Consider the following 12,449-nt stretch of genomic DNA (forward strand, 5'->3'; position numbering starts at 1 on the left):
GCTGCCTTGTATTCAACTTCACATGACGATGTGACAAAAGTGGATTGTTTCTTGCTAAGCCAAGATACACAAGATAAGCCAAGAAAGAAACAATTGCCACTAGTGGAGTGACGTGAATCATAATCACCAGCCCAATCAAAATCATTGTAAGCATGTAACTGCAGTGGTCTGCCCTTGGCATAAAGCAATCCAAGAGATCTAGTACCCTGCAAGTAATGAAAGACACACTTAACAGCTTGCCAATGCGACATGTGTGGCTGATGCATATATCTGCTCAGGGCTGAAATTGCAAACTGTATGTCCGGCCTAGTGTTGCATAGGTAAATAAGACATCCAACTACTGGAGCATATGTGTGTATATCAAACAAACTAGTCATCATGTAATGACAACTTTAGTCCAAGTTCCATTGGTGTACAGACTGGCTTGCAATCCTATAAGCCAAACTTCTCAAGAAGTTTACCAGTGTATCTTGACTGTGATAAACCAATACCTCTAGCATCATGTATGAACTGTAATAATGCAAAGACCCCAAGTCTGACATGTCAAAAGTTTGCTGCAAGTTTTGTTTGAATGTTGAAATTTGATCAGCATGTGTTCCTGTAGGCAAAAGGTCATCAACATATAGACAAATGATCAGCATGGATCCCCCCTCTTTACATATGTAAAGGGTAGACTCAGATGAGCTGTTTATAAAACCTTGGCTGAGCAAAAAGGCATCTATCTTTGCACTCCAAGCTCTAGGAGCTTGTTTCAAACCATATAAAGCCTTTTTTAGCTTGCAAACCAAGTGTTCGGATCCCTCAACTGCAAAACCAATGGGCTGCTATACATATACTTCCTCATGAAGTTCCCCCATGTAAAAATGAAGTTTTAATATCCAATTGATGCACAGGCCATCCATAATGGGCAGCCAAAGCAACCATAGACCTAATGGTCGTCATTCGGGATGTAGGAGCAACTATCTCCTCATAGTCAATGCCTTTCTTCTGTGCATAGCCTTTAGCTACAAGCCTTGCCTTATATTTGTCAATGGATCCATCTGCATTCTGTTTCAGCTTGTAGATCCATTTTGTTCCAATGGCTTTCTTCCCAAAGGGCAAAGACACTAAATCCCATGTTTGATTCTTAGTGATAGAATCCAATTTAGCTTGCATTGCTGCCATCCAATGCACACTTTGTTGTGCATCCTCAAAATATTCAGGCTCCTCATCATCAACTGTGCTTGTTGCCATAACAAAGTCCATGGTATGTGCAGTATCATGCATACGAGCTTGCCTTCTAGTACGACCAGCCATGGGTGCATCCAAATGACTATCTTTCAAAGTGTGTAAGTACCATCTAGGCATTTGTCTTGCCTCCTGACTGTGCATAAGCTCTTGCTGAATTTCAGTTTCAGCACTTTGCTGGCACTTTGCTGATTATTTAGATCAGCCAATGGCTGATTTTCTGCATTTTCTAATGGAGCAGTTGGCTGAACATTGAGTTCACTTGCTGAAACTCTAGCTGAATCACCAAATGTAATGGGCAGCAGCCCTTCAAATACATCACGGGCAGCCTGATTTGTGTCAAAACCAGCAAGGGACAATTCAGATTTTTCATCAAATAGTACATCCCTATTGACAAATACTTTTTAGAGATAGGATCATAGAGTGTGTAGCTTTTGCTCTCACTACTATGTCCCACAAAAATGCATTTGACAACCTTGTTATCCAACTTTTTCCTAAGTACTTGGGGAATGTGTGCATATGCAAGACACCCAAAGGTACGAAAGTGTCCAATAGAAGGTTTCCGGCTGTTCCTAGTCTTAAAAGGTGTAAATTTCTTTAATGCTTTGGGGGGCATCTGTTCAAAACATAGCAAGCACACATAACGGCTTCCATCCAAAAACTGTGTGGCAAGCTCTTTGCTTTTAGCATACATTTGGCCATCTCCATGAGTGATTGATTCTTCCTCTCTGCAACCCCATTCTGCTGTGGAGTATAAGCAGTAGTGAATTGATGAACAATGCCCTTTTGCTTCAAAAGAAAATTCAGCATAGAGGACATATATTGCCCCCCTCGGTCAAAATGGAGAGTCTTTATTTTACAGCCAGATTGGTTTTCAACAAGTGCAACAAAATCCAAGAAAGCATCATACACTTCTGACTTTTTTACCAAAGAATAGACCCAACAGAATCGAGTAAAGTCATCTATAAAAGTCACAAAATAGTAACATTGTCCCAGTGACTTTGTTTGCATAGGTCCACATACATCTGAATGCACTAACTGTAACTTGGCTGTGGCTCTGAAAGCAATATCACGAGTAAACGAAAACCGATGCATTTTCCCCAAAATACATCCTCGCACAAGTGCTTAGGAGGTTTCTTTAAAAGAGGTAATCTATCTAGCATCTGTGTACGCTGTAAGAGCATCAAACTACCAAAGTTTACATGCCCCATGCGAGCATGCCATAATTCTACCTGTATCATAGCAGGAGTAAGAGTGGATGCCAAGTACGCTGATTGATCAACTAAAAGAGCATCCAACTCATATAGCCCATGACATAAAGTGCCAGTCAAGACCAAAGTCATGTGTTCTTTGTCTCTCACCATCCATCTCTCATCATCAAATGTGACTTGCAATCCACAACATGCCAAAGAAGAAATAGAGAGCGGATTCTTCTTTATACTAGGCACAAACAAAACATCGTGTAGGCGAAGAATAGAGCCACCAATGGCTGTGAGCACAATCTCCCCAATATCTCTAACAGGGTAAGATGCATTGTTGGCACATTGTACAGACTTGCCAACTAGAGTTGCACCAACATAAGTAAATAGATATTTGCGAGATGTGATGTGCCTAGAAGCACCACTGTCAAAAAACGAAGTGCTTGCATCCTCAGTAGAGCTAAATGCTCGATCAGCCCAAGAAGTGTCATAACTACATGTGTAAAAGCAAGTACCTGTCTACAACAAAGGATGCGGACTCAGTAGCAGTGGAAAGAGCGTTAGAAATAGACATTGCTGACTCCTTTTTCTCCTTGGTGATGCACTTTCTACACTCAGTGATATAGTAGCCTGGCTTCTTGCAATAATGACATTTGACCTTTTTGGCTTGTATGCCCCCTTGTTTTTTACTTCCCTGTGTGGTGCCTGAAATCCCAGAGCTTTGCGAAGCATTCTTTACTTGGTTGCCTTTGCCCTTCTGTCTAGCCATAAAAGCCTGCTTAGAGGCTATGACATCCACACCACTATTTTTTCTTGTTTGCTCCTCTTCTAGAAGCAAATTGACTAACCGAAGAAAAGTAATCAGCTGTGTGGCAATCCTCATGGTGAGGTTTAAGGCTATATGAAAAGCTAAGTACAAAGGAGGTAATGAGTTCAATGTAGTAGATATCATCTGTGCATGTGAATAGTACTCATCGACATTCATAAGTTGCTCAGGTAGATCCTGAATTTTGTTTAAGTGATCCTGCATAGAATCACCCTCATCCATCTTCAATGTCTCTAGCTCTTTCTTTAAGAAAGAGATGCGTGTCTCATTCTTACCAGCAAACATCTGTTCCAAAGTTAGCTAAGCTTCTCGTGAAGAAGCTGCCGAATGAATGTGAGGGATGATGGACCGTTGAACTACCAATGCATCAGCGAGGACAAAGCTTGTGCATCCGGTGTATCCCATGCTTTTTGAGCTACAGATCTTTGGGGAAGTGGCTGAAGTGGAGCAGGCTGAACAGGTTGAGGTGCTTGTTGTCCACGTCCTCTTGGAGGAGGAGTAGTTGGAGCCACAACTCCGGGCCTAACTTCTTCTCCACTGACATAATCCCAAAGATTTTTCACCACAAGCACATTCTTCATCATGAAGGACCAAAGTAAGTAGTTGTTACCATCCAATCTATCCTCCTTGGATACATAGGTAAAGACATCACCTCCCTGATTTGCCATAATAATCAAGGCCAAAAGAAGCAAAAGGGCAATGTCCAAGCTAGACCAACTTGGAAATCTCAAAATTTTCAGAAATTACAGCAAATAGCTTGCTGCAATTAGTACACTTAGGTACACTTTGTCAAAACTTTGTAATGCACGCAGTTCAAGGTGCATTCAGTGTTCAGCAACATTGTATGAGCAAAAACTCCAAAATTTCTTGCCCCAAAATTGTCCAAAACAGTCTATCACTGACTGAGACTGCAGTACATGTGCCAATGTCTTCAAAAACCTTAAAAGCCCCAAAATTTCTGATAAATTTCACAAGAAATTTGCATCAACCGTGTCCCAGACACGTTCTCAGAATTCTATGCCTGCCCGGGCAGAAGCCCCCTTTTCTAGAGATAAATCTGGAATAAAAAAGTAATTAAAAAAAATAAAATTACCTCAGAAACCAGTTGAGCTGATGGCAGCAGGTGCAGGCTGCAGGAGCTCAGGCGGGGGTGTCAGAGGGCAGCATTGGGGGCGCAGACCAGGGGCGTCGCAGGCAGGGGATGGCACAGACCAGGTGGCGGGCTGCTCAATCAGGCAGCGCAAGCGGGCACAGGGAGCGTCATCCTGTTTGGGCGCAGAGGGCGGCATCCTGGTTGTAGGGGGGCACTGTGTAGAGAACGCAGGTGTTCCAGGCGGGTGCTGGAGGCAGTGCTGCGGGTGCAGGAGGCAGCACTGCAGGCGCTGAGGGACAGGCTCAGGGGCATCACCGCCAGGCTGGTGGTGGGCTGTCTGGCGTAGCTGGCAGGGCGTAGCACAGGTGCTGGCGACCACTACTGCACTGGTTGCAGTAGTACTCAGACTGCTCTGCAGGTGCTCGGGGTGGAGCAGGTCGAGCTGTAGATCTCTTGAACCAGCTACAGTGCTAAGTAGCTCGCGGGCACTCTTGGAGGATGAGACCAGAGCAGAGCTGGACTCAGCTCTGATACCAAATGTAAGATGGAGAGAGGATCGAAGCTCAGCTCAGAGTGTAGTAGACAGTGTGGAGAGTGAAGCACAACACCCAATTCAATAGACTGAAAGAGTGTGATCTGAAAGTACAAAGTAAAACCCTTAAACCTTAGGGTTGTAGGGGGTGTTCACACCCGAACATGATAAGTGCCTGTAAGTGTGTGACATAAGCATATAGTTAAAAAAAGAAGCAATATTAGTTACTTTCATTAAAATTAGGTCCATTTGATAGGGCATGGTAATGTGCAAACGAAATAAGACAGTAAGTCTGGGGGAAAAAACCTCTCGTACCGAGAGTAAAAAGTGCCCCAGTGTCCTACTGATCACTGACACTCCTCTGTGAGCGTAGGCGTGAGTGGAAACCCAACAGAAGTGGTTGATGCAAATCAACATGTTGCTAAGTAGATGTTCCGTGATCTTGTTGTCCAAAACTTGATCCATATAAAGTATGTCTCCTCATTCATTTTGAACACTAAAATCACATGCTTTAGCTTCTTTTTGTATAATATGGTAGCTCCTCTAGCCCCCTCCTGCCTCCTGCTATACATGGCTAGAGCTGGTACAGCAACTCCTATCTATATCCTCCACCTCTATCGATTTCCTGCCCTAGTGCTAGTACATCCTTGTGTAAAGTATGATGTCACATCTCCTAAATGTCTCCTGAAGAGCCATGCATCCATCATTGTGGTTCATAGCATGCTGCTATCTCTAGTCAGATCCAAAAACTTCGTAGTTCCACACCATCGTTGTGTGCATCTCCCTGTGATAATGACTTTGCTATCTGTATATTTGAGGGCTGCTAATGGGAAGGAAAGTTTTGCTCTTGTCCGAGTCTTCAAATTTGATGATGAGTGCCCTCTTGTTTGCAGTGTGTTTCCGAATTCTCCATGCACTCATGCTATGTTCTTGATATCCATAGTGATACCACAGCTTTTGTTGGATCTTTATCCTCTTTCCATCCCACTGTGCACACAGGTAGAGCTCTGATTTCCTCTTCTAGTGGTGTAGAGCTCTTCCTTGCTTTATGAAGGCTTTTGTAAAACTGCTATTTGGAAAAGTGGAGTCACCATACATACTAGAATTCACAGTGCTTCTACAATATTTTGCACTTTTCATCACTATCATTTTTAACATAAAGGCCTCATCTGCAAATGTGTTACTACAATGGATGTAATCTGGTTACACAGATGTTTGTCTTGGTTACGCAGAGGTATCAACTGATAACAGTAGATTACTTGTTTTATAGCTTTGGTTAAACAAAATGTGCCTAGCATTTTGCTTATGCTGAGACTCTCATCTGAAATTTGAAATGCCAGATCATGATGTGGTTGATTGTACCAAAAATTGATAAGTCAACTTATGGAGCCAAATTTACAAAGGATATTCTGAGAGTTACTGTTTTGCTACAAAATGTTCCAAGAATGATCCGTTTTTTTGGACTGCTAGCTGGAAACTCTTCAACTGGCTTCATTTTTGAGACAGCATGGGCAAACTTTTTCATCAATCTATTTTTGTTTCTCTTAGCAGCTCATGTTGTGGGCTCCCTCTGGTACCTGTTTGGGCTGCAGGTAAGTAGGCTGTCATTGTTTATTTTCAGCCGGAAGATTCCTCAAAGTTTTCACTGTCGTAGGGAGCATGAACTCATAGTGTCAATTTTGAGGAAGAAATAACTGGTTGGTTTATATGCTGTCCCATAATCATTGACTTTACGTGTACAAGCATAAGGAGTGCTACTGTTAATATAACTGTTTGTCAACACAAAACTATTTTACTCTTGGATGCTAGATCAGACTAGTCCTTCAATTGGAGATGGAAAAGTGTAGTTTATTTGATTATCGTTGCACAGTTAGCACCCCATAGTGTAAGTATAATGTTTGAGTGAACAACCAACTTGGTGGGCTGTATTGCTAGAGCATGTGACGCTCTAACTGAGAGAAGGAAGCGGAGTCTCATGTCTGCATAAAAGCATTTCTTCTCCTCATCCTCATCCTCTTGGAGCCGCCCTGTAATCTCTCCCCTTGCCCACAAAGAGTATGAATAATCTTTGTCCAGATACTAGAGAGAGCCAATGCAATGGAGATATTCTAAAGTTTGGTGGTGTAACTACATCTTGCGATCCAAATCAACCAAACAACGATGCTAGAAATCATCTCCCATCTGTGATAGTACTCTGGAGTCCACTATATTTTTGAGTAATCTGGAGTTGGGATACTACACAAATGTTGACTAAAAATGAGAAATGAGTGGCTCTCTCAAACATACTCATAACCACATGCTGGGTTTCTGTCTATGACCCAATTATTGGTCCCCAAGTCGCTACAATAATGTCAGATGTGCCAGATCATCCTAAAGGCTCTCCTCCACACCTCTTGGGCTCTAAGATAATCCCATAAATAACGTCTTTGAGTCTTGTCCATTTCTCCATATCTCACACATGTTATGGGGTCCCTACCATAATCGAGCCAAGTGACAACTGCCAAATTTCTATGGGCAAGAGCCACAAGAATAGAGAGATCTTTATAGATTTGAAGCTATCATATAATCTGCTTGAAAATTCAATCAAGAAAGGCATATAGATATATCTTTCCTATGTCAATGCTGAGTGGCTATTGGCTCAGCTCTGATCTAGCTCGTCTAAACCCTTCTCCCTAACTTGGTTGTATATCCAAAAAGGGCTAGATTGCTAGGTCTATCAAGAAATGCCTCGGCCCAAATCCACTCTTGTGGGTCCCACTGTAGCATCTGTATTGCCCTTCTCTGGTATGCCTAGTGTTTCCATTCCTCCATCAAGCAAGAAGTTCTGTTTGGGTCTATGTATCATCTCCTATCACATGGTGCCACCATGCTGATACCGTGTCAGAAGCAGCCAAAGAACTCTTATCTTATCCAAGTCTTCTCTCAAGAGCTGCTGGTTGTCATCCTCTACCATGAAGGTGAAGATTTTGTCTTTGCTAGTCGCAACGAGGGAGGAGTCCCTTTGTCACTATCTATACTTCCAATGATCCTCATTCAGAAGAAAACCCGTGACAATGAGCTTAACCAATAAGGCCCTGGTTTGACTAGTTGTGTTGATAATCCCCCAAACACCTCTAGATCTAGGCTGACCCACATCCCAAGCCAGCTTTGCCCAAGCTAGGCTCCCATCTTCTCACGACCAAATAAAATTTCTAACAAGATATTTCACCTCGCAAATGCGTAAGCTGAAGAATGCCCAATAGGAAGTGATGGTGCTACATTGTTGCAAGCAGGATGTGGCTAGCAACTATTACTCTCGGCTAAAGGAAGTCTCGTGGTATTCCAATAGAGAAGCTTCTACATGATGCTCAAGAGTGGAGGTGCCAACTACTGCTTTGAGGTAATATCAATCCCCACATGACATCCAAGATACCTTATTGCAAATCCACACATAACCAAGTAAAGGCATCGTGTAGTCTCCAATTTAGTTGCCTAGTATCACATAACCAACATCCATATGATTTATGCCAATTCATGATAGCATCTCAAGCCTTGCTAAAACTCTCCATGACCACAAAAAAGGATCTAAAGTTACACTCATCCCTAGCTAGATGAAACATTCTGTCATTTGCAAACTTGGCTCTTGTGTTTCCCCCAGTAAAGGCCTCCACTGATCTACTTTCTTAGGTCCTTGGCACAGTCAAGGCCTCCACCGATCTACTCTCTTAGGTTTGTGGCACTTAGCGAGAAGAAGAGGTTTCTCTCAAGGAGAGAGAGGTGGAGGATTTGGTTTCTCAAATCCCAACTACCCATTAGAGGGTGGGAGGGAGTGAGTATAAGTTGGATATAAATTCAGATGGTTATTTATACTCCCTTGAGTTCCCCTCTCTTTATGAGGTTGCAAAGATGAGACATGATAGATTTTATACCATGTGGTGCAAGAGACAAGCATGGGTCGTTGAATGTACCATTTCAAGAGACTTAGATGCTCCTCATGAGGATGTTCTCACGGAACATTTGGGGCTTTGGCGGACAATTGTTCAGCCAATGATGGAGCCTCATGAGATTGGATCTTCATAGATCATTGGTTGGAGGGTCATGGATATCCTTATGCTACGAGAGCACCATCTCTCAGAAGAGAGGATTTCCAATGCAATGGGAAGTTATTGCCATGACAAAGTTTCACCTATCAAGCTCTCTCTATGGGTGCCTTATAGATTTAGATAGAGGTTTGTATATGATATTGGTGAGTATTGGTTGCATGCAATTTAGGATTGGGATATCCTAGTCTAAGGAAAGGCCCTTTGGGTATCTGTGATAGCAGTAGGGTGCTCATTTGACTGTTGGTTATCAATGCCCCTAATGGACAATGAGAGAGGACAAGTTTGGACCACCCCTTCACCCAGTTTGTAGCTGCTATTGATCACCAGATAGTAGGTGGAAATTTTAATTATGGTAGAGGCCTTGAAGGATAAAAGGGGCAAATTCTTTGACATTATCTCTCGTTTGCCCAAGGAGAGTACTTGTCATGGGTGTAGTCGTAGTCTAATGTGGAGCAAATGTAGTTGGAAAAACCTAGGCCTCCTTGCTATGACACTTCTTGTCTACATGACCCAAGCATTGGCAATGAATGTAAAATCTACTTGTTTTAGGGAGTTGTTGCAAATAGGATTAGGTTCCTTGTATCCATTTGAAGAAGGGGTGTTTCCCTTGTTAGGAATTCCCTTCCCTTCTTGAGAGTTCTTGCCATCTCTAGATTTTATCTTTGAGGAAGAGGATACTAGAGTCCCCCCTTGAAGTGAAAAATTGAAAGGTGGAAGGGTTGAGCAAGAATGAGAGCACAAGCAGAAGAAGAAAGCAAGAGCTATGGAGATTAGAGCAAGACCGTATGTGAAAACTCCAACAGTCACAATGCGTGACTTATCTTCTCTTATTTTGTTGTCACAAAAAGAATAAAGAATAAAGTGACAGTGATGGGCAGCTAACACCTACAATGTACAAGTGTGTAGGTACTTATTATAGAGTAAATGTGAATGGCTAGGTACAGGTAGTCTTTAATCTCTAATAACCTCCTACTCAAAGGCAAATGGACTTAAGTGAGGAGGAAACAAGAAAAAGTGACATAGTATAACGTGTACATATAAGTATAGTAGAGTGAGAAGTAGACGTCATCTCATCCTATGTCCCTCATCTGCCTAAGGAAGGCATAACATTTTACTAGGAAACTTTTAATGAGTAGATCAACATGATTCTCATATATAGAGATCTTGACAAGCTCTATTTGCTCATCCTCAACCACCTCTTTGGAAAAGTAGTAATGGGCCTCAATATGCTTGGTCTTCACATGAAAGACCGGATTACGTACCAACTAGATGGCACTCATAGAGTTTGAATGCAATATAGATACTAAGGTCTGCAACCAAGTGGCCTAACCGTAGGGCTTCCTTGCAAGTCTCAGTGGCTGCAATGTACTCAACCTCGGTAGTAGACAAGGCAATGCATTTTTGCATCCTAGACATCCAAGAAACAACACCTCCAACAAAGATTAAGACGTAGCCAGAGATAGACTTTCTATTATTTGCATATCTTACATAATCTAGGTTTGTGACACCCATGACTCCAATGTGATGGCTACCATAGCAAAGGCACAAGTTTGTAGTACCCTCAAGGTATCTCATGATACCCTTCACGGAGTCCCAATGTTGCATGCCAAGTGCCGCCGTATAAGGAGCCACAACTCCCACTACAAATGCTATGTCAGGTCTAGTGGCTATCATGGCATACATCAAGTTGTGCACTTAGGATTCATATGGGATCTTGGCCATCTTGGCCCTGTCGTCATCTTACCAATCAGCCTAACTAATCTTCACATGAGAATGTAAAGAGGTGCCAATCAGCTTACTATCCTACAGATGGAAACGCTCAAGTCCTTTATGAATGTACTCCCTTTGTGACAAGTAGAGGAGTCTCTTAGAGTGATTGAGTGTAATACATATACCAAGTATATGAGAAGCATGTCCCATATCCTTCATCTCAAAGCTCTTTTTGAGTCCAGTCTACAAAGCATCTATTTCAGCACAAGTACTCCCAACAATCAGTATGTCATCAATATATAGTACCAAAATGATAAGGCTATTATCATGGGTTTTCTTTATGTAAAGACACTAATCCATATCACTGCGAAAATAACTATGTGAATGCATAAAGGCATCAAACTTATGATACCACTCCCTAGGTACTTGCTCAAGTCCATGAAGACTCTTCCTCAACTTGCACACTAGGTATTTCCTTCCCTTTTTCACAAAGCCCTTAGGCTATTGCATATAGATATTCTCATGCAGGTCCCCATGTAGAAAATCCATTTTCACATTCATCTGATACAAGTCCAGATCCATCTGCATAACCAAGGCCAAAACCAAGCGAAGGGTAGTCATATTGACCATAGGGGAGAATATCTTATCAAAATCAACTACCTTTTTCTGTTGAAAACACTTAGCAACCAAACAGGCCTTACATGCTGGTTTAGAGTGACTAAGAGTGCTTTTCAACTTGTACATCCACTTACACAACAATGCATGTGTTCCACTAGGAAATAGAATAAAATCCTGTGTATGATTCTTCTGTAACGAGTCAAACTTAGACTGCATTGCCGTCTCCCAAGGGTGACTATGCTTGGATGCTGACTACTTGAAGATAGGTTTCAAAACATAGATATAGCAATGTACACAAAAACACACCAATGTAAAGGTAGCCAATTACCAGATGTGCAAGGATACAAGTAGGCAAGTGCATTTTGTCCAGCAGCTAGAAAACTAGGAAGCACTAGGGGTTCTGGAGATGTGGCTATACTATACCGGGAAGACCTCAAAGGGATAGTGCAAGTAATGAAGAGAGATGATGATGCCCGATACTTATGGATTAGGATACATGCAAGAAGACCACATGATATATTCATTGCAATATGCTACTTTCCTCATGCAAACTCTACCTATGCCACACACGATGGATCTCCCTTTGATGTACTTTACGAGGATATCATGAGATATTCTAGCATTGGGGATATATTATTAGTAGGAGATTTCAATACATACACTGAAGATAGACAAAGTGACTTTTATATGCATGATAATGCCACGTTCAAAGAGATCGACATAGATGAAATAGTAGGAGAGCCCAGGATAAAGAAGTGAGTACCTATGGGACATACCTATTGGATTTGGGAAGTGCATATAGACTAGCCATATTTAATGGTTTGCCACAATGGCCAAGATCTAACAATTTGACATGTTGGAATCACAAAGGAGAGGCAAGTATTGTGGACTACTTAATAGGCTCACTAGCATTGATACCAAATATCCAAAACTTTAAGGTATCTAAGAGACCAATCAGCATAGCAGCAGATCATGTTATTTTGACATTCACGCTCCCTTGTGGACATTTGAAACATGAAACACCATGCCTCCCTATACCTCCCAAATACTACTTCATAGAAGAAGACACCTCACACATCTACCTTGGTTCTCTGCAAACCAGTTTACATACATTGGACTTGAGTAGATCGTTGGAAGAATGTACAAAGGATTTAGCAGAGGC

The 12,449-nt window shown here is 42.0% G+C and overlaps 1 protein-coding gene across 3 annotated transcripts in view; it reads left to right on the plus strand.

Moving 5' to 3' along the window:
* The window catches only part of LOC148038872 (putative cyclic nucleotide-gated ion channel 20, chloroplastic), a 207,409-nt gene that overhangs the window by 95,088 nt on the left and 99,872 nt on the right, over positions 1 to 12,449 (plus strand). For 2 of the 3 annotated variants that reach the window (XM_087674758.1, XM_087674760.1), the window contains exon 5: positions 6,218 to 6,469. The exons of the other annotated variant lie outside the window; for it this stretch is intronic. In XM_087674758.1, coding sequence (XP_087530884.1) covers positions 6,218 to 6,469 — 252 coding nt within the window. The remainder of the gene's footprint in view (positions 1 to 6,217; positions 6,470 to 12,449) is intronic. 3 annotated transcript variants of the gene reach the window in all.

Source organism: Lygodium microphyllum, chromosome 3, assembly GCF_053477565.2.
Source record: "Lygodium microphyllum isolate KBCC chromosome 3, Lygodium_microphyllum_v1.1.10, whole genome shotgun sequence".
NCBI lineage: Eukaryota > Viridiplantae > Streptophyta > Polypodiopsida > Schizaeales > Lygodiaceae > Lygodium > Lygodium microphyllum.